At 42.4% G+C, this 22,773-nt stretch overlaps 2 protein-coding genes across 4 annotated transcripts in view; one reads left to right on the top strand and one right to left on the bottom strand.

Moving 5' to 3' along the window:
• Positions 1–1,020, bottom strand: part of Abraxas2 (abraxas 2, BRISC complex subunit) — a 44,856-nt gene extending 43,836 nt beyond the window's left edge. The window contains exon 1 of the mRNA XM_075972551.1: positions 902–1,020. Within this exon, the coding sequence (XP_075828666.1) occupies positions 902–1,000 (99 nt within the window). The 5' untranslated portion in view covers positions 1,001–1,020. The remainder of the gene's footprint in view (positions 1–901) is intronic.
• A 6,154-nt stretch (positions 1,021–7,174) lies between these two features.
• The window catches only part of Eef1akmt2 (EEF1A lysine methyltransferase 2), a 93,666-nt gene continuing 78,067 nt past the window's right edge, over positions 7,175–22,773 (top strand). Inside the window, exons 1-3 of one of the 3 annotated variants that reach the window (XM_075972550.1) lie at positions 7,175–7,365; positions 8,415–8,480; positions 9,194–9,308. In XM_075972550.1, coding sequence (XP_075828665.1) covers positions 7,220–7,365; positions 8,415–8,480; positions 9,194–9,308 — 327 coding nt within the window. In that variant the 5' untranslated portion in view covers positions 7,175–7,219. The remainder of the gene's footprint in view (positions 7,366–8,414; positions 8,481–9,193; positions 9,309–22,773) is intronic. The other 2 variants (XM_075972548.1, XR_012910620.1) reach the window with 2 other exon arrangements.

The following is a 22,773-nucleotide window of genomic DNA, read 5'->3' as shown; positions in this document are numbered from 1 at the left end:
TTCCACTCAATTTGCTAATGGAATCATCTCTCACAATCAGTTCATATTAATGGAAGCGAAGATTGCTGGCATCAAAACAAATCCAATCCTCCTCCAGCCATCGTTGTTTTGTAATGACAACCACAAAAGCCCACTCGCTTATTTAATGACTTTGAATCGTTCACCAATAATATCACTAAAAAAAAAAATCCCCCAATTGTGGACAAATTAATTATGTCCTGTAAAAGCATCTATGTCACAAAGAACTTCCAGTCGGAGGTCAGTGTAAAATAAAGAGAGGCTATGCTCCTATGGACGCCACGGTCTGTGCGTTTCTCATCTCTCATACGTGGGCCTGTCACTTCCCTAGAAGACTAGTTCCGTGGATTAGAATGTTCGCTGAGGAACTAAACAAGCAACTTCAAGGAAGTGCAAACAGACTCTGTAGACGCCAGTTCCCATTCTCCATTTTCCACTAGGGTGAAAAAACACACGCACGACTGATAAGGATGAACGGTGACAGCCAAGATAACCCGGGAGGCCGGCAGGCAGGACTTGGTTCCTCTCCTTCTAGACTACAAGCCTGATCTCTTACTCCTTCCCGACCCGGGGTGCTCCTCGAGTCTGTAAGCCCGACTCTCAGCGAGCGGTAGGCACTCCTGACACCGGCGGGGCCCGGGACTAGAGGTCCGCCGCACTGACAACAGCTGTGCCAGGACCCGCCCGAGGCCGAGAGCGCCCAGGGAAGCGGCCGCGGGGAGCAGGAGCTGGAGGGGGGCGGGAGCCGCCTGGGCCACTAGTTTCTCGGCTTGGCCCCGGTATCGAGGGCCAAGCCTCCAGCGGTCCCCTCTAGGCCGAAGGCGCCGGCTCGAGGAGGAGGCCGAAGGCCCCCAGTGGCCACGGCAGGGGGCCCGGCACCTACGTGGTCGGCGTTGCTGTTGGCGCTGTGGAAACACACAGCGCTGAAGGTGTAGCCCGAAATGGAAGCCGCCATGATGGAAATCTCCACCTCCCCCATCATGCCCCGCGGAGGGCGCAGAGTATTCTGGACGCCCCGGTGCTGAGCATTCTGGGAAATGGAGTCTTCCAAGCTGCTCCAGGCGAGGACTGGGGAAATTAAGGATGCCAGATCACAGAGACCCAGCACTTTCTGTTTACGTGTCCCTCAGACGGCTGCCTGTCTGCACAGCCTTGTTATAATCCAGTTTGTCCATTCTGCAAATGAGGCTGAAGGATGAAAGGACCGGAGATGATTCAAGCAATTGTACAGTTTGAGATTTGACACGGGAAAAGCACGATGTAATTTTATTCTGAACAGACCACTCTGCCTGCCTGGTTGAGACTAATGTCTAGATGTGGAAAGGAAGGGAGGTCTACAATAATCCTGACTGCTGTAATGACAGGAGGACTTTGGTCAGAAGTAGTGGAGCTGATAAAACGATAGGATTCTGTATTGAAAAGTAACTCAACTATGAGCTGTGTGGTGGCAAAAGGGTTGCAAATTTGAGGCCAGCCAAAGCTACATAGACTTGTTTCAACAAACAAACAAAACCTACAAATATAGGAAAAGTCATAGAAGATAAAAGCAAGTAACAGGGAAAACTAAACTATAAAGTTAGAAAAAAACTTCACCCCTCTCCCCCAAAAGGAAGACAGACAGACAGGGAGGGAGGGAGGGAGGGAAGGAAGGAGGGAAGGAGGGAGGGAAGAAGGAAGGAAGGAAGGAAGGAAGGAAGGAAGGAAGGAAGGAAGGAAGGAAGGAAAGAAGGAAAAAGCTCAGGGAAGGAACTATTTTTTTTTTTCAAGACAGGGTTTCTCTGTGGCTTTGGAGCCTGTCCTGGAACTAGCTCTTGTAGACCAGGCTGGTCTCGAACTCACAGAGATCTGCCTGCCTCTGCCTCCCGAGTACTGGGATTAAAGGCGTGCGCCACCACCGCCCGGCTAGAACTAATATTTTTGCAACTTGTTGAATCTTCAGTGTTCTAAGGTGGCTCCTGGTTTCCCTATAAAGCTGCTTCTCCTTTCCCAAGTTCAGCAAATTAAACTGTTTCTGACAATTGCTCAAGGCAAAACCCTCGCAGTGAACCTTGACAATTCTTTGCTCTTGTTGCCCACATCAGATCAGCTAAAGCAATCTTCAAAATACACAGTCTTACAATTCACTACCAGCACACCTGCTACCCTGAGCCAAACACCATCACCTCTCTCTTCATTACAGTAACAGAGTCCCAGTTGGTGGCAATTTTGCCCCTAAAGGGCACTTGACATTGTTAGCGGATATTTTCCAATGCCAAACTCTGGGGAAGGAGCTAAACTCAGCAAAGGCCTCACAACAGAATTAACTTCTTCAGAATGTCAAGGTAATGAAGTGATGCTGTTACCCTTCCAAATATGTGCTCAACACAGCCAATGACAGGTCATGTTAATGTTTAAATATAAGGTGTCAATCACACTTGGCCAGTCTCCAAACCCTACACTGACAGATCCCCCCTCCCTGCCCCTAATTTATGCTTATATTTTCTGCTTCTGCTATCTTGGCTGGCTTGACTTCAGCTATGGTAGTGGCCCTTTTGCTTTCTGGAAGCACTGAAATTTCAATCAGGCCACAGTGCCTTGACTTTTGTTGTTTCCTCTGCCTAGGATGCTGATCTTCTGGACAACTAACTGCATGACTCTCTGTTTTATGCCTGCTCTAGGTGTCCTGAAAGGCCATCCAGCTTGCTGGAGTGATTGGCTTAGCCTGGCTACTGGGGAAGTTTTCCATTAACAGCTCCCAACGTACATCTCCTGAAACTATTCCCTGAGAAAGACGACCTCGTTTTCCAGCAGCTGTCCTCTTCAGCTCAGCTACTTCTCTCGGTTTAAGACTGCATGCCTAGTGCCACCCACAAAGGGCTGGGCCCTCCTACATCCATTAACAATTGTTAGACATTAAATCTGATGGTTCACTTTTCAAAGTTTCCTCAAGCCAGCTCAGATCCAGCTAGATGTGAACCTGCTAGTCTGTCTAGTCCTCCTACCCCTAAACTTTAATAAGCTACCCTCCCCAAATGTAAATTTAGAGTAGAAAATCACAAACATCCAAGCTTACCTACAAGGTCATGTGTTTGATAAGCTTTAAAATAAGCAGGATGTGAGGTGATGGTGGCACATCCCTTTGATCCCAGCACTCAGGAGGCAGAAGCAGGGTAAGACTCTGTGAGTTTGAGGCCAGCCTGGTCTATGAATAGAGTTCCAGGACAGCCAGGGTTATGAGAGAAACCCTGTCTAGAAAAACAAAAATAAAATTAAATAAGCAGAATGTAAATCATGGAGATAGACCCACACATGGATTTTGTTGTTAGGATTATACCCTTCTAATTGTTCAAAAAAAGGAAAGAAAGCTCATTTGTTAGGGTGTATAACTGTGTTATGCACTCAGTTTGTAGGCCTGCAACTTGTTGAATCTTCAGTGTTCTAAGGTGGCTCCCAGTTTCCCTACAAAGCTGCTTCTAGGCTCACACAGGAGTTTCCAAGGTTGCCAAATAAACTGCTTCACTTTCTTTTTCTTTTCTTTTTTTTTTCAGGGTTTCTCTGTAGCTTTGAAGTCTGTCCTGGAACTAGGTCTTGTAGACCAGGCTGGCCTCGAACTCACAGAGATTCACCTGCCTCTGCCTCCCGAGTGTGCACCATGACCGCCTGGCAGCTTCATTTTCTTTGCTGAGTCTCCAGTACTCTTATTATAACGTAACTACTTCTTCTGACACTCTCAAGACCATCTCCTACAATTGTGCCCAGCAAGCCAATCTGACTTAGGCAATCTCTTGATTGAGGGTCTCTTCTCAGAGAATTCTAAGGTGTGTCGAGCTGACAAACCTAACCAAGACAAACGCCCATCACGATCTAGCCTTATCTCTATGTTTATTCCATTTTCCTGGATTATTGTCTTTCCCCCTGCTAGCCTGTTCTGAAATTCGTCAAGACAAGGGTTCATGTTTTCTTTGTTTGCTGTTGTATTTTCATCCTATGGAGTAATGCCAGGCATGTAGTTACTGCCCAACTCGTTGCTTGTAGTACAAATAATACAAACCCAGAGACAGATGTTTGGATTCAAGTTGATGATCAGAAAAGCAAAGCAGTCAACCTCTAAAGAGACCTTTTACCTCTGCCAAGGCTCAGGCAAAGGAGCAATTCTGCAATGCTCTCCACCAACCTCAGACTCCATACTCCACTGAGTTCTTGTCTCTTCCCCTTTATATTCCTCTCTCTGCCAGGTCATATCATTCCTGTCTCCACCTCCTTAGTGCTGGGATTAAAGGCTTGTGATTCCATGTGCTGGGATCACCTTTGTGTGAGCTCTGTTTCTCTATTATACAGATTCAATCTTGTGTAGCCAAGGGTAGCCTTGATCTCACAGAGATCCGTCTGCCTCAGTTTCCCTGGTCCTGGGATTAAAAGTGTGTGCCACCACTCCCTTGCCTGTATGGCTGACTAGTATAACTGCTTTGCCCTCTGATCTTCAGGCAAGCTTTATTTATTAAAACATGAATAATATATCACTATAGTAACTGTTGAGTAAATATTGTGTAAAAAAGTGTGGAGTCCAAAGAAAGATGGTTTCTCTTCTACCAGCAGGTTGCTGTAGGGGAATGGAGATGTCCTGGGCTGGCAGTGCCTGCCTTTAATCTTAATACTTGGGAGGCAGAAGCAGGTACCACTAACTCAGCACAGAGTCCAATCCCTGGGCCCCACAAGGTAGAAGGAAAGAACTGGGTTTTAGCATATCAGATATTTACATTATGGTTTGTAAGAGTAGCAAAATTACAGTTATGAAGAAGCAATGAAATAATTTTACAGTCGGAGGTCACCACAACTCAAGGAACAGCGTTGGGAAGGTTGAGAGCCCCTGAGCTAAGCCGGTCCTTTACCTGATATACTTAAGACCAGAGTTATTTCAGATTTTGGAGCTGTTCAGATTCCAGCTGTTTGGATTAGTGATCATGATGGTTGGTTTTTGTCAACTTGACACAAATCTAGACATACCTGGGGAAAAGGGAATAACAATGGAGAAATTGCCTTCATCAGATCAGTCTTTGAACATGTCTATGGCTCATTTTCTTGACTGCTAACTGAGTGAGAAGGATTCAACTGACTGTGAGCAGGGCCATACTTGGGCATGTGGTCTGGGCAATTTAAGAAGGTAGCTGAGCCGGGCAGTGGTGGTTCAAGCCTTTAATTCTAGTACTTGGGAGGCAGAGGCAGGCCAGGCGAATCTCTGTGAGTTCCAGGCCAGCCTGGTGTACAGAGTTAGTTCCAGGTCATCCAAGGCTATAGAAACTCTGTCTCAAAAAACCAACCAACCAACCAACCAACCAACCAACCAACCAACCTAACCAAAGCAAAGCAAACCAAACCAAACCAAACATAAGAAGCTCACATCAAAGCAGAAGTGAGAAAAGGATTGGGGGAGGCAAGGAGGTTTTTCTGGAAGTGTGTTCTCTGGTACTGGCTGTTGTATGGTCAAAGAAGGAAAAGTTCTGCCCTTCATCTTGGATTTGTCAAATGGGAAGTGCTTGAGGATTCTGGGAAGCAAAGTTCATAAGGAACTGTTGCCAGTCAGCAGGGATCAAAAAACAAACCAAAACCAAAAACCAACCAACCAACCAACCAACCAACCAACAAAAACCAAAACCAAGGCTGGCAATCTCAGGTTTTGCAGGTCTGCCTTTGGTCTCATGAAACTGGTACTCAGTGGGAGGGGCCGTGTTCCTTATATAGTTTTGCTTTTACCTTGTGCTAGGCAGTTTACCCAATGGAACTCCCCCCCCCCCACGACTCCCCCTTCCCTGGGTAATCAGAGGTGGTGCTCCCACAGCCCTGGGGACTAAGCAGTCAGAATAATCCTTCCTGGAGTCAGGGAAGGGATTTGGTATAAACCATGGTTTTTCCCGGGGCTCCATCCCAAAAACTGTTTACAGCTCTCATCGCACACACAGCGAAAGCATTTCAAGTGTTGACAAGACACTGGGCTGAAGGCAGGCTTATCTTTCACGGCTGCTTCTTTTAAAGAATCAGCCCCTCACATTCAGGCTTGCTTTCTGTAGCATCTACAGTCTAGAAAAGATGAAAACAGCTACTTGCCCAGGGCGGCACTAATTGGCTGTGGTATCCGGTGGTTTTATTGCTCTGTAATAAGGTTACTTACTCTCTTTCCCGAGTTCTTTAATCACTATGTACATGGATTTCCATCTGCCCTTTCCTTTATTCTTTATTGCCAGAAGATCTTGGAACACCATTTGTAGAAGAAGATGAACTGCAAACTGGGAGGGCAACCGTTGCTGCCATTTACCTCGCGGGACTTGTTATTGGGCTTCTGTCTGGTCTGCGGAGTCAACAGAAATGTAGCCTTGGAAACAAGTTCTCGTTGGAAGGCGGCTTGTTAGGGGACTCTTGAGATCCTTGCTGAGGACATTCGACCACGAGTGCTTTGACAATTTCATGGCTACTACAGAAAATATCCTCGGTGCCGACACATAAGATCTCTTTCATTGTATTACAGAACTGCTGGTTGCAGTCAGCGGAAGGCAGAAGAAATCTCAGACTCACGAAGTCCTGAGGAAGAAGCCACCTTTTATTTTCAGCAAACTACAGTGAACAAACAAATGCAAAGGTAGAGATTTGCATGGGTTCAGATGCCTACCTGGGGCAGAGGAAGACCCACCGAGGTCGTACCATTCATTCCCCTACTCATTTTATCTTAACTCCAAGGCTGGCGTACTGTGGGTGGCCCCAAAGGCATTGATTTCCTGGACCATAAATAAGTTCTTAAAGGGTCATCAGGTTACATCAAGTCACTTTCCAGAATTCTAGCCACACATAAAATTAGTCTTTTGGTCTGGAAGCCAGTAATGCGATGGGCTGACCTACCTACCTACTTTCCAGATCTGCCTCACTAGAGAGATAAGAGGACATGTATTAGGACGGAGTGGTGTGTGTTTCTTTTTTGTGGCTTCTGACAGCGTGTTTCCCAAAGTGCAGTACTTTGAACCATGTCAACAAACAGCAGTCCCCAGATATGGTCACTTTGAGAGCAAGAGTGTAAGAGGTGCAGGGAAAGTTGGCTGGAGGAAGATGGCTTAGGCTCTTGACTGTGGGTCGGCCTCCCAAGGCCTGTTCTGGAGCATTAGAGAGAGAAAGAGAAGGTCTTCCATCGCCTAGAGAGGCCAGGCTGGCGCGTCCCCTCTGCTCGAACCGCGTCTCTATGGTGGCCGCGACAGCCCACAAGGCGCAGAGCGACATGAACGCGGATGCTGACGGTCAAGGCGGCGCTGTGCTCCCTGCGCAGTCTCGAGAGGGCAGTCCCGTGGCGTGTGACTTCGTCCCATCGGTGCTGGGGACACGAGAGCAGTGAGTGTGTGAGAGCGGGTGAGCGGGAGCCTGAGGCCCAGAAGGAGATGGGGACCCCTCACCCCCACCCCGGCTTGGGAGCCTGAAGGAGGAGGGTGGAAGCCACCTGTGGGGACTTAAGGGGCGAGACCCCAAGCGCGCCCCGGGGAGCGGTTAACCCTCTTTCTAGGGATTCAAGACCACCCGAGGTCCTTGGGGAGCCGGTGTAGGGGTCTGGAATCTGGCTTGGGGAAAAGGGTGTAGAGGGCTGGGCAACGAACCGGACGAGGGCCCGGGGAGGTCCCGGGAGAGCTGTGGGATCAGGCTGCTGTAGGAGGTCGGAGTGGAGGATGCTGTGAACTGTGAGCTAGTGAGATGGCAGGGGTTCTGGGAGAACCAGAGAGGAAGTGTCCTGACCTAAAGTTGAGGCTAAGAAATTAATGGATTGGAATATACGTGAATGAATGTAGGGAACAGGAATTAGGATGGGAAGAAATTTGGGGGAGGGAGCAGGGGTTGTAGAGATGAAATAGGAGGAGAAAACGGATGGTAAGGGGCGAGGGTGGGGAGTTGCCGCTGTAAGGATTAAGAGATTTAATGGGCAAGCTAGAATACAGGGAGAGGCAAAGACTGTTTTAGCACTTAATTTAAATTTTTATCTTCGCTGTGCTCATTGTGAGCAAACCACTAACCTACTGGCTAGAAAGTCCTGTATCTGCACATTGATGAGCAAATTTGGAGCCACAAGCTCAGCTTGTGCAGTCCAGTTTTGAACTTGGGTCTGGGATTTAAGAGATTTTTGGGCAGGTGCCTGTTTTTATTCTTTAAACTAAAATGTATATAGGATTGTGCATTGCATGAATGTAAGTACTTGTTTATTTTGCTTGCTCATAGTTCTCATTCTTTTAGCCCAAGGATATTTTTTAAAAAATGGGTTGTATGCGCTTATTGATAACACTAATAATGTTTTAAGGCGATTGTGAGTAGCCATGTAATGCATTGGAAATTATTTAATTCACAAAATACAGTTTAATTTGGGAATCTTGCTTCACATTTCATTGTTTATGTAGTTGGGATGCTGTTTATGAGAGAGAACTGAGAACATTCCAAGAATATGGAGATACAGGAGAAATCTGGTGAGTTAAACCAAGGATGGTTTTTCTGGGTATGAGAGAGTATGCTTACAACAAAGACAGCCTAGATGCCTGGGTTGAATCTGGCTTCAGTAGCTTTAAAGGATCTCTTTTCTTTCTTTTGTTTTTTTTTGTTGTTGTTGTTGTTTTTTTTTTTTTTTTCAGACAGCATTACCCTGGAACTTGCTCTGTAAGGCGGGCTGACCTCAAACTCAGAGATCCACCTGCCTCTGCCTGACTTTTGCTTCAATGACAGCTTTAAAATGTCTTTTTTTTTTAGTGACCCAGATTTAAATTGATCATAGTACTAGGAAGTTACTTCCATTCCATAGTTGTAATTTTTCAGCTAAGTAATGAAATTTTTAAGTACCAGTATTTGCTGATGTCCAAGAAGGCAAGTATTAGGACAACGTTTTAAAGGATTAATGTTAATGTAGATAGAGTATGTGTGTATGTGTACATGTGTGTTTATAAATGCTCATACCTCTGTACTTATTATTTATGTACATATTATGTATAATACATACCTTGGGTATTCCATTTTTAGAGGCGTGTTCTTCTAAATACCAATAAAGATGAAGCTTAAACTAGTTATAGTCAATATTACTTGTCATTTTTCAAAAAAGACTTGAGTGAGTATATGGTATAAACAGGTGAAGTGGAATATAGTTGTAACTTCTGCTGTATCTCTGCTCTTTGTATTCTGTTCCTAACAGGTTTGGGGAAGAGAGTATGAACCGACTTATAAGGTGGATGCAGAAACACAAGATCCCATTGGATGCCTCAGTGCTTGATATTGGAACTGGAAATGGTGTTTTTCTGGTTGAACTTGTTGGTACTTTTAGTATTCATGTATTTAAGCCAATTTTTAAAATGAAAGTTTTTTTTTAAAAAAAATGTTGCAGTTAAGAGATTGCCATTTAAATGTGAAATAGCAAAACAGTTGGGAAACTCTGAGTGTTCACATGGGAGGAAAAGGAGACTGCATGGCTGTTAGGAAAGTAGTAAAGATATGGTTTCAGGCATGATCCTGGAAGCTGGAATCTCAGATGCTAGTGAATGGTGAAGTCCTAGAAGTGCAAAATCTCAAAAGTCATAGTCCTCAAAGAGTAAAGTCTTAAATGTGAAATTCTGAGAAGCCAGAATTCTGAAAACCTCAATCCCTGTATTCTTATGGCAGAAAGCAAAAGGTTTATGAAAACATTGGTGGTCCTGTGCTTGGTGGTTGTATCATATTAGGTATAGCAATACCAAAAATCTGGGTCGATTATTATTTAAGATGTGTATGTGAGGTTTTCAGAGGAGATTAATGTCTGAGTGTAGATAGAGTATGGGAAGAGCTGTCTCAGTATGGGTATACATCATCCAGGAGGTTGAGGCTTGTCAAGGACAAACACAGAAACTAAGTTGGTCTTTCTAAAAGTTAGGACAGTTATCTCTTGCTGTAGTGCACTTCCAAACTCTTGGCCTTAGGATCCTAGGGCTTATACCAGTGCTCCTGGATCCTTAGGCTTTGAGCCACAGACTGAGAGTTATCTCATTAGCTTTACTGGTTCTTAGGTCTTTGGGCTTTATCTGAGTCATGCTACTGACATTCCCTTGCAGACAGCCTATGAGACTTCTCAATCACAATAATTGTGTGAACCAGTTCCTCCAATAGACCCTTCTTATTTCTGTATCTCTATATCTGTGTCTCATAAATGGTTTTTGTCTGTGTATATTTTTACTGATACAGATTTGGTATTGGGAAGCAGCATCATTCCTTCTTACTGTTTTCCCTAGAACATAATGAAAGAAATCTGCAAAATTGTTCCCTCACAAAAAGGTTTTGCAGTATTTTAATTTTTACATTTGTTTATTTGTATATATGTGTATTAGACTCGGTGGCCAAGTGCCTTTACCTGCTGCACCATCTCACTGTCACAGAGGCTTTGGTTATTTGATTGCACAGGGCTACTTAATGGTTAAAGATAACCATTTTAAAGCTAGGGTCAGCGAGATAGCCCAGTGTGTGAGGGTGCTTGCCCCAAGCCTGTCCACCTGAGTTTGATTCTGAAATTCATGTGTGGAAGGAGAGAACTACTTCAGCAATGCTACTTACCCTCTGGCCTCCATGCACAAACAAACAAAATAAGTATAAAAAACAGTTTTTTAAGTTGAGGGTTTTTTTTGTTTTGTTTTGTTTTTAAAGATTTATTTACTTATATATTCAGTGTTCTGCCTGCATGTATGCCTACAGGCCAGAAGAGGATGCCAGATCTCTTTATAAATGGTTGTGAGCCATCATGTGGTTGCTGGGAATTGAACTCAGGACCTCTGAAAGAGGTCCTTTAATGCACAGAGATCAAGTTAAAAAAAAAATAGCAAATTATTGGTGCTGTGATTACTTCTTATTTGCAACAATTAAACAATAATCATACCTTCAAAGGGACACTTATGCTTACTAGAATCTGACAACTGAAATACTCTTCAAATGACAATGCAGTATAACCCATATTGCGGTGAAAATGTTGGCTTTAATGCAAATTAATCCAGAATTAATCTGTTGTGTGCTGCTGCAACTTCTACACAGCACTGTGCTCCTTGCAAATAATGCCTGTTAGAAGGAGCTTGAAAAGTTTAGTGACTTGAACAAAAGCACATGAACATATAATGAGAGCCTTTGGGGTCCAGCCCCAAGACTCTTTTCAGGGTTCAGAATGGATGCAATAGTAAGCAAAATGGACTTTTGTTCTGTTTTGTGTAAATGGAGACTGCGCTTTAGTTTCCTCGACACCCAGTCCTGAGTAATCACAAAAACTATGCTAATTTTTTTTTTTTTTTTTTTTGGTTTTTCGAGACAGGGTTTATCTGTGGCTTTGGAGCCTGTCCTGGAACTAGCTCTGTAGACCAGGCTGGTCTCGAACTCACAGAGATCCGCCTGCCTCTGCCTCCCGAGTGCTGGGATTAAAGGCGTGCGCCACCATCGCCCGGCTAAAAACTATGTTAATTATAACACTATTTGGCCAACGGCTCAGGCATATTCCTAGCTAGCTCTTATATCTTAAATTAACCCATTTTATTATCTTATATTTACCACGAGGCTCATGGTTTGTTATCTCACATCTTTGTTCTTGGGCAGTTACATGGCATCTGCTTGACTCCACACTCCTTTTTTTCTGCATTCAGTTTAGTTTTCCTGCCTGGCTATAATCTGCCCTGCTATCGGCCAAAGCAGCTTCTTTGTTAACCAATGGTAATAAAATGTATTGATAGCATACAGAGGGAAACCCACATCAGTTTTGAATTTTTTTTTTTTTTTTTGAGACAGGCTTTCTCTGTGTAATAGCCCTAGCTGTCTTGGAACTAGCTCTGTAGACCCGTCTGACCTTGAACTCACAGAGATCTGCCTGCCTCTGCCTCCTGAGTGCTGGGATGAAACCCATGCAGTCACCAGTCCTTGGCGCAAAAAGGGCTTTTTGTAAGGGTGAACGAACTCTCACACATGCTTTTTCAAATCAGTCTCTTTATTGTTTTACTTCTATTCTTATTCTCCTGTCCTATTTCTAATTTCTTTTTAGCTTCTTTTCTTCTCCTCTAGTCTAAAAATTTTTCTCTTTGGAGTAGCCTTGAAACGATAAAAAACAATTACGAGAGTTACTTCTCATTGGTCAAAAGCACATCCCTAGGTCAGTGATAGGGAGCTAAGCCATTGCCATGGCAACATAAAGTTCCAAGGTTACGGGAGTGAGACTGTGAGTAGAGGGCAGGGGTACAGTGCCCAGTGAGATAAGCTCCGAGACAGGTCTATTGTCCCCAGACTTGGCAGGTGAAGAATTGGCAAGCTTTTCTTTGCGTGCTTTGTGTAGCAACCTGGTTAGACATCTGCACCTCTGACCTTGTGGATAGCTGTAAAGTTTTAAACTTATGATCCATTTATAAAATGCCTTTAGTCTAGTTTGAACTTGCTTTCAGGTGAAACTGAGCAAATTATATGCAGTTAGCCTGAGTAAAAAGGAACAAAGCAGCCTTTTAAGTGTCTATAGTCCTCATGGACAAATAGATCGAGTTATGAAGCATGTCCCACTATATAGTTTATATGAAAATTATATAAATAAATGAAAAGTCATTTTCCTGATCATCCACACATATATGTGTCCATAAGATTGAGGCGTAGCTGGGCGATGGTGACTTATACTTTTAATCCTAGCACTCTAGGAGGCAGACAGGCAGATCTTTGTGAGTTTGAGAACAGCCTGGTCTACATAGCGAGTTCCAGGACTGGCTCCATAGCTATTGAGAAATCCTGTCTTGAAAAACCAAAAAAGAGAGAGAGAGACTGAGGTGCAATCATGAGATTACACATTACATGAAAATGCATGGTAGTGGGGAGATATCATAACACAAGTGAAATTACAGATGAAAACAACAGTTTTCAGAGTCAGTGGTCTGCAAGCCTTGCTGACAGGTAGCTCTTTAGGGAATACTTCTCTGGTGGGTTGACGTCCGAATTATCAATTGCTATAAGTTGTAATTGTGTCGTGGCCCCCAGTAGCACATGGTAAACACTCTGTGACAGACAGAGAGCTCAGTTTGACTACTGAAGAAGACAGGCAGGCATACTTATTATAAAGTCTTAGCGGCAGAACACCTGTTGGGCTAATGCATGGCCCAAACTATTTTGAAACTATCTCCATTTAAAAAAGATACAAAATTCTTGCCTCTGTTAGGCCTGAACATTTTAAAACTTTTTTTGTGCATTAATAACTGGGAAAGTGAAGCTTTGAAAAGACTTTGAAGATTGGAGAGAGGTTTTAGAAAATGAGCTTACATTGCATCCCAAAGCAGTAGCAACAGATGAGTGAGGCTTTAGTGAACTTCCCTCCAGTAGGTGGATTTTACAGTGTGATCGGTAAGTGGTGTGCTGTTTTCAGCCAGTGCCTTGGAGACTTATTTCAGTTGTGATCAAGTGCTGCCAGTGGTAAAGCCATAGACAACAGAAAATTTCCACTGAAAATGTGTTATTTTAGTCAGGTGGTGGTAGTGCACATCTTTAATCCCAGTACTTGGAAGGCAGAGGCAGGTGGATCTCTCAGTTCCAGGAAATTCAGGGCTACACAGAGAAGCCCTGTCCTGAAGAACAAAAAACAAAACAACAACAACAAAAAAAATTTTTTTTGAACGTACCTAGTGTTCCCAGTGTTGACTTTCGGCCTTTACACTCATGAATGCACACATAAGAACACATGTGTACCTGTACCACATACGTGCACACGAAAAGTGTCATTTGTCTTTATTGGCATTACTTCTAGCTAGTGCAGTTCTAGGAGCTCTTGATGAACTGAAGCATATTTGCATGATGAAGCCAGTGATATTACTGGGTGGTTTGGAGATAATTAAGGGCATGCTCATGGTGTTGTTGACTCATCAGTTTAGTGTGTTGAATTTGTGGCCCATGTCTGAATGCACGGGGAAAGAAATTGCTAAATGCCCAAAACAACACAGGCATGATGCTGACAGTGGAACTTATAATTTTATTATTATTTTTTAAGATTTATTTTTTAGCCAGGTGGTTGTGGTACACAACTTTAGTCCCAACACTCAGAAGGCAGAAACAGGTGGGTCTCAAGTTTGAGGCCAAGCTTTGTCTATAGTGCAAGTTTCAAGGCAGCCAGAGTTACATAGATAAACCCTGTTTCAAAAAAAAAATTTTTTTTTTATTGTGTTGTGTGTCTGTGTGAGTGCTGCTTTATGTGTGGGGATGCCCACAGAGGCCAGAAGAAGTTGTTAGATCCCCTGGAGCTGGAGTTGCAGGCAGTTGTGAGCCTCCTTACATGGTTGCTGGGAGCTAAATTCAGGTCCTCTGGAAGAATAGCAAGCACTCTTAACGTCTTAGCCAAGAATTCAGTTCAAGGTAGAGCTTTTTGATAGACAGGGAGTGATCACATTGCTTTATATGAGTCATAGAATTTCAGAAGAACAGCACCCAAGAAGATAAACTCAAGCATATTCTCTAAGAAAGGCCAATTCTCTTCTTTCTTTTTTTAAATTAATTTATTTATTTTTCCAATTCTCTTTTTTTTTAAAAAATATTTATTTATTTATTATGTATACAATATTCTGTCTGTGTGTATGCCTGCAGGCCAGAAGAGGGCATCAGACCCCATTACAGATGGTTGTGAGCCACCATGTGGTTGCTGGGAATTGAACTCAAGACCTTTGGAAGAGCAGGCAATGCTCTTAACCTCTGAGCCATCTCTCCAGCCCCCTCGCTTCTTGATGTGAGACTATTTTCCTGTATTTGCCCATAATCGATCCTTTTTTATTTATTTATTGTTTTGGTTTTCAAGACAGGGTTTCTCTGTAACTTTGGAGCTTGTCCTGGAGCTTGCTCTGTAGATCAGGCCTTGAACTCATAGAGATCCTCCTGCTTCTGCCTCCCAAGTGCTGGAATTAAAGGTGGCGCCACTACCGCCCACAAATCTATCCCCCCCCCTTTTTCTTTTTTTTTTGCACTGCTATATATTTTATCTTTTGCATCATTTTGTATAAAATGTGTAAAAACTTAAGAATTGTGATTTGGGCCAAGTGTGAATGGCACACACCCTTAATCTCAACATTTAGAGTCAGGAGGATCTTTGTGAGTTCAAAGGCCATCCTGGTCTATGCAGAGAATTCCAGGCCAGCCAAGGACATATAGTAAAAACCTGTCTCAACAACAACAACAAAACCAGAATAATGGTTGCTTTTATACCTTTTTGCAAATTTGAATTATCACAGTGTTATTGGTATGTAGCAGTAAAATAGGCTTGTTCCTAGAGATTCTGATTAGCAAATGAAGAGGTGGGGTTTTTTGGCATCTGTGAAAATTTCAGAAACTTTTTTCTTTGTTTTCAAATTATTAAGAAAACTATCTTTTTTTAACTTTAGTTTTGTTGGGTGGTGGTGGTGTATACCTTTAGTCTCAGCACTCAGAAGGTAGAGGCAGGTGTGGATCTCTGAGTTAGAGGCTAACCCGGTCCACAAGGACAGTCAGGGCAACACAGAGTCTTGAAAAACAAAACAGAAAGTCCTTAATTTTTATTTGTTTTCTGTGTATTTGTTTTATCTACATTGAGTTTTTGTGGAGTTATAGATGGCTAGGAGCCATCATGTGGGTGCTGGGAACTTGACCTCCATCCTCTGCTGAGCCATCTCTCTTGCCTGTGTTTACTTGTTTTGTTGTCCTTTGAGACAGAGTCATTGGAGAGCCCTGGCTGGCATGAATCTTGATTTGTAGACGAGGCTGGTCTTGAACTCACAGAGAACCACCTGCCTCTGTCTCCCAAGTTCTGGGATCAGAAGACTGTACCATAATGCCTTGTACCTGTATTGTTTTATTTTGTTTTTGAAGTAGAATCTTGCTGTGCTATCCAGGCTACTGTTTAATTCAGATCCTGCTTTTGCTTCCTGAGTGCTGGGATTCCATGTGTGTGCCACAATGCCAGATGACCTGTTTTTCTATGGATATAGTTTGTCTAACATAAGTTATATATCCAGCCCTTAAATAAATGTCTTTTAAACATTTTATTTATTATTATTATTTGAAATAGGGTCTCATGTAGCTCAAACTGTCTGTAGCTTATGGTGCAGCTGAGGATGTTCGGAACTTGTGATAGTCCTTCCTTCCTTCCTTCCTTCCTTCCTTCCTTCCTTCCTTCCTTCCTTCCTTCCTTCCTTCCTTCCTTCCTTCCTTCCTTCCTTCCTTCCTTCCTTCCTTCCTTCCTTCCTTCCTGAGATTACAGATGTGCAGCACTATAACTTAAGGTTTTTTTTTAAAAAATTATTTTCTCCCACAGTTATTCTGAGATCCTTCTTTGTTTGTTCATTCTTTTTTTTGGTGTGTGTGTGTTTTTGTTTGTTTTTTCAAGACAGAGTTTCTCTGTGTAGCCAGACTGGCCACAAACTCAGAGGTTTACCTGCCTTTGCCTCCTGACTGCTGGGATTAATGGTGTGCACCACCACTGCCTGGCTTTGAGACTCTTGATCTTGCAGATTTTGTATTTTTGTCTTTTGGGGTTTCATTATTTGGGAGTGTGGTGTTTAAGATTGTGTTTTTGAGGGATTAGGATGTAAAGGCCCAGGGATCTGAGTCCTAGTCTTGGTTCTTTTTTTTTTTTTTTTTTGGTTTTTCGAGACAGGGTTTCTCTGTGGTTTTGGAGCCTGTCCTGGAACTAGCTCTTGTAAACCAGGCTGGTCTCGAACTCACAGAGATCCACCTGCCTCTGCCTCCCAAGTGCTGGGATTAAAGGCATGCGCCACCACCGCCCGGCTTAGTCTTGGTTCTTTTGATCACAACCTCATAAGTATGTGTTTGTGTGTGTGTATAATTTATTTAATTTTACATTAGTGTTTTCCCTGTTTGTTTATGTGAGGGTGTTGGGTTACAGACAGTTGTGAGCCACCTTGTGGGTGCTGGAAATTGAACCCAGATCCCCTGGAAGAAGAACCAGAACTCTTTAATGATTGAGCCATTTCTCCAGTTCCCTTTGGTTACAGTCTTTACCTGAAGCAAGCCCGCATAATTTTTCTGGGATTCAGTTTCTCCTGAGGGTGTAGGCTGGGTGATCTATATTAGCTTCTTTTAGGTCAAAACTTTAGAAATATATGTATATTAAAAAGAGATGGGGATGGAGAGGTGGCTCATTGATTAAGAATACTTGCTGTTCTTTCAGGGGACCCAGGTTTAGTTCTAGCACTACTAGTTCTCACTCACTACCACCTGCAACTCCAGTTCCAAGGTGTCATTCAAGTCTTCTGACCTCCGCAGGCACCAGGCTTATTTGTAGTGCACATAAATGCAGGCAAAATACCTATGTATGTAAAATTTTAAATATAGTTTAGAAAGATATTTGCAATTCTAATAGAGCATGTATTCCCTATCTTAGGTAATCATATGAGTTAACAAAAATATATTGTTCATGCACCTATGTTTTGATACAAGTTCCTTTATCAGTTTTTGTCCTGTGTTTGTAGCTGTTGTTATGTAGGAAGTGTAAGATGGAGTCTTCAAAGCTGGGGGGTGGTGGCATACACCTTTAATCCCAGTGCTCTGGATGCAGAGGCAGACTTAGTGAGTTTGAGAAAAACCTGGTTTACAAGAGCTATTTCTAGGACAGCTAGGACTGTTACACAGAGAAGCCCTGCCTCCAAAATAAATAAATAAATAAATAGATAGATAGATAGATAGATAGATAAATAAAATTTAAAAAAAAGGATTGAGTCTTCATCTTAGATGGTTTACTGTCATTTCTCCTCCTCCTACCTCAGGGTTTCTCTGTGTAACAACAGCCCTGGTTGTTCTGGAATTCACTCTGCAGATGAGGCTGACCTCAAACTCAGAGATCTGCCTGCCTCTGCCTCCCAAGTGCTGGACATAAAGGCATAAGCCACCACCACCTGGCCAGTTTTTGCTTTTTAAGGGGTAGTGAGGAGAGAGACAGAGTGAACTTTCTTGAAACAGTTTGAAATACCAACACAGAACATATGTTCTTTGAAGTTAAGGGATGAATGTCTGCATCTCAGTGGATTATCATGAAGTGAATACCATATGGTGGTCACGGTGGTCAAGTTTCCTCTTTTCTGAAAGTAACCACTGTCCTCTGCTGGTTAGCCAAATGGGTCTTTACTTTCTAGATTGGCTAGCCTGTTCTTAAGTATGCCAGTAGAGCTCAGGTCTCTGTGTGGTGTTCTTGAGATCTGCTGATGCTGAGATTGCTGTGTGACCTGGAGGGCTGCTTTTATAGCCATCTCTCACACAGTTATTCACCTGTTCATTTTACCTGTAGATTCTTTTGGGTTTCTACTTATTCAGTTTTGTGTTTCAGGGATTAAACCCAAGGTCTTGTGCATGCTAGGCACTCTTATCACTGAACCATTGTCCAAGCCTTTTGGATTTTAATAGCTTACTTGTAGATGCTAATGGTTTAGCCTTGAGATTATAGATTCTTTTAGGTTTTCTCTGCTATAATTATGTGCTTTGTGGTATGTGGTAATTTTAGTTTTCCGTTTTTAATTTTTTATTGCTTCTCTACTCTCTTGTGTGCATATGTGTTCATGTGGATGTGAATGCATGTGTATATATGTGGAGGCCAAAGTTAACATTGGGTGTCTTTTTTAAAATCATTCTCCATCTTGTTTTGTTTTTTTTTCTCCTTTTTTTTCCATATTCATCTATTTATTTTATTTTACATCCTGTCTGCAGCCTACCCACATCCTCCTTTCCTAGCTCCTGTCCTCCATTCCCTCTTCCTCACCCCCCAGTCCTTTCCTCTTCTGTCTTCATCCAGGAAAGGAGTATCAATAAAACATGGCATATCGAATTTCAGGAACACCTTCCCATGTTAAGGCTGGGCAAGGCGACCCAATATGAGAAGTAGGGTTCCCAAACCCAGTAAAAGGATTGGAGACAGCCCCTGTTCCTGCTGTTAGGAGTCCCACATGAGGACCAAGCTACACACCTGTAACATATATGCACAGTGCCTAGGTCAGTCTCCTCAGGCTCCTTGGTTGTTGGTTCAGTCTCTGTGAGCCCCTATGAGCCCAGGTTAGTAGATTGTGTGACCCTTCCCATGGTGTTTTTGATCCATCTGGCTCTTACACTCCTTTCTCCTCTGTAGGGTTCCTAAACTCCACCTAATGTTTGGTTGTGCATCTCTGCATCTGCCTCCATCAGTTGCTGGATAATGCCTCTCTGATGACAATTGGGACAGGCACCAGTCTGGTCACAGGAGATGGCTAGTCAGGCTACTTATCCACTATTGCTAAGAGTCTAAGCTGGGAGATTCCCCTGTGCCAGGCTTCTGCCTGACCCAGAAATGCCTCCCCTAGCGATCCCCCTCAGCACTCTCCCCTTTCATGCCCACCTCCATCCTGATCACTCACGTTTCTATTCCCACCTGCCCTCCGCCTACTCATGAAATCTCTTCTATTCCTCCCTTCCAGGAAGATCTGTCTCCAGATTATTTTTAAAAAATTTCTATCATTTATTGTGTATATGTGTGCTTGTGTTTGTGTATAATAAGTGTTTTGGGGTGTGCATGTGGAGGTCAGAGGACAATTTTTTTGGAGTTAGTTTGTTCTGAGGATCAAATTCAACTTGTCAGGTTTGGTAGTGAACTCATTTGCATGCTGAACCATCTTGCTCTCCCTTTCTACCTTATTCTTTTGAGATGTTGTCTTACTGAACCTGGCTGGAGCTTGTTGATTCATCTCCTACCTGGCTCCAGCGATCCTCCTGGATCTTCCTTCCCAGTGCTGGATTATAGGTATGTGTTACTATACCATAGGTGTTGGGTATTGAACTCAGATTTTCATGCTTGTACAACAGGCATTAGCAATTGAGACATCTCTCTAGTGTCCTACATAGTCAAGGTTTTGTTTGTTTGGACAAGGTCTACGTAGCTCAAGATGGCCATGAAATTGCTATTAGCCAGATGTAGCTTCTAGCTCACAGCCCCATCCTTTGCCTCCCTAGTGTAGGATTATGGGCATGCTGAATATGGGATGTGTTTGTTATTGCTGAGAAGCATTCTGTTGCATGGCTGTGTTTCACATTATTTATCCATGCCCTACTTTATTTTTTGTTTATTTTTATTAATTTTTAAAAATTTTTTGAGACAGGGTCTCACTATGTAGCCCTGGCTGTGCTGGAACTCTGTAGACCAGGCTGGCTTCAAACTCAGAGAAGTCTACTTGTCTCTGCTTTCCAAGTGCTGAGATTAAACGTACACCATCACTACCTGGCATGCTTTTTTAGAAGGGTCTCGCTTTGTAGTTTAGACGAGAACTTACTAAGTAACCTGGACTTTATGACAATTCTCCTGTCTCAGATTACAAGATTGAGTACTGGATTACAAGCAGGAGTCATTACAACTGGTTTGTTTGTTTGTTTATTTCTCTTTTCTTTAAAAAATTATTTTTATTTTTTGTGCATAAGTGTTTTTGCCTACATGTATATCTGTGTGAAGGTGTTAGAATTACTAGAGATGGAGTTACAGGCAGTGGTGAGCTGCCATGTGGGTGCTGGGATTTGAACCCTAGTCCTTTGGGAGAGCAGCCAATGCTCCTAACTGCTGATCTATCTTTCTAACCCCTACATCTGGTTTCTTTGATTTGCCTTGCTTTTAAAGATCTTTGTAGGGTAGGAGTTTAGATTTTTACTATTTACATTTAGATTCATTTCTTTTATGTGTATGAGTGTTTTGTCTGTATATATTTATATCCATCATGTGCCTGAGGGGGTTAGAAGAGGCCAAGTGATCTCCTAGAACTGGAGTTACAAAGAGTTGTGAGCTGCTGTGTGCGAGTGCTGGGGTTTAGACAAGGGTCCTCTGCAAGAGCAACAAGTGCTCTTAATTATTGAGCCGCTTGTCCAGCCCTGGAAGTTTAGATTATTGATTCAAGACTTCCACTATAGGGGCTGGAGAGATGACTCAGTGGTTAAGAGCATTGCCTGCTCTTCCAAAGGTCCTGAGTTCAATTCCCGGCAACCACATGGTGGCTCACAACCATCTGTAATGAGGTCTGGTGCCCTCTTCTGGCCTGCAGACATACACACAGACAGAATATTGTATACATAATAAATAAATAAATATTTAAAAAAAAAAAAAGACTTCCACTATACTCAGTAAAAGTGATAAATGCTGTGAGTTTATCTGGAAGCAGATACTGGCATGGATGTAGGAAAGGGGAACAGTTTTGATGTATTTGTTTTCCCCATCCAACGTGTTTTCTATTTTTTTAACTATCAACTTAGAATTTTGTTTTTTCATTTCTAAATACTTAAAGCTTTTCAAAGTTGCCTTAATGTTACAGATTTATAGTGGTAATGCATTTATTAGCAGGGAATATACTTTGTGGGTTTTAGTGCTTTTAAATTTGTTATATAGTTTGTTTTTGTCCTCCAGCACATACTCTGTCTTATATGATGTGCACTTGAGCGTGTGTATTGCAGTTAGTAGAATATCCTATAAATGTTAAATACATCTAATTTTTTGGTGGTATTTTGTAAACAGAGATTGTACTTTTGCTTCCTGGCTGACCAGACCCAAATAATCTCACAGAAACTATATTAATTACAACACTGTTTGACCGATGGCTCAGGCTTATTTCTAGCTAGCTCTCATATCTTGAATTAACCCATTTCTATTAATCTGTGTTTCACCACAAGACTGTGGTAAGGTTCTGGTGTCTTTCTCCTTTGGCAGCTACATGGCTTCTTCTTTCCTCCTCTATCTCTGCTTGTATTTCCCACCTTGCTATATTCTGCCCTGACATAGGCCAAAGCAGCTTCTTTATTAATCAGTGGTAATAAAACATATTCACAGCATGCAGAGGGGAATCCCATATCATCTCCCCTTTTTTATCTAAATAAAAAGGAAGGTTTTAACGTTAGCACAGTAAATTATGTTTAACAAAGCAAGCATCAAGCAAGAATTAAGTTATAATATTTTTTTGTGAGTGTAAAGGTTTATATCTTATTTGTCTTTTATCATAACTAAGGAAAACTATAACTATCTGTCTTCAACTCCATCAAAGACCTGGGAAGGGAAATAATATATGAGTAAACAGGAAGTGCAAGCAAGGGACTTCCAAAAGGTATAAAAATGACCGAGACAACTGGCTACCTGGGCAGTCATCCAAAGTCTCATTTACAAAATTGGGGCAACCAACTTTGGCTAAGGCCTAGAGTGTCTGACAGACCATTTTTAGAGGCAGGAAAATTTGAAAGACTGTCCTACCTTGTCTTGATAAGATTTGGTAGTTGTTTTTGCTTTTATCTTGCTTGTCCAGTTTGGACACCATGCATTTTGTCAGTAGTCAATGCAATGTCAGTTTTTTGCCCAAAGGCAAGTTTTGCCAGGAAGAAAACAAGCACCAAAGAAGTGTCTTTCATGCCCATTATTCTCTAGGGAATAGATGGGTGCTGCCAGGAGCAATCTTGCCTCACATCAACAGAATCTTGAGTTATTTAAATGCATATTTTACAGTTTTTTGAAGTATTTGAAGATTACCTATCTATGCAGAATACAATCTTTGTACATCTAGAGAGCCTGACTAGTCTAACTATAATTATGACAAATGTGTGACTATTGACCTGGAATTTTTAATACCTATATAGCTTAAAGACTAAGGCTTCATGTTAAAAAATTAAACAATCTTTAAATAGATGCGTAGCAAGTAAAGACAATGACCTCAAAACATAAACAATAAATATAAGTATCTTGATCAGAGGTAGTAATGTTTAGTGCCTATGATAAATATCTTAAAATTGCAT

This window comes from Microtus pennsylvanicus, chromosome 5 (assembly GCF_037038515.1).
Source record: "Microtus pennsylvanicus isolate mMicPen1 chromosome 5, mMicPen1.hap1, whole genome shotgun sequence".
Taxonomy (NCBI): Eukaryota; Metazoa; Chordata; class Mammalia; order Rodentia; family Cricetidae; genus Microtus; species Microtus pennsylvanicus.
This window is presented reverse-complemented; position numbering and strand designations above follow the sequence as displayed.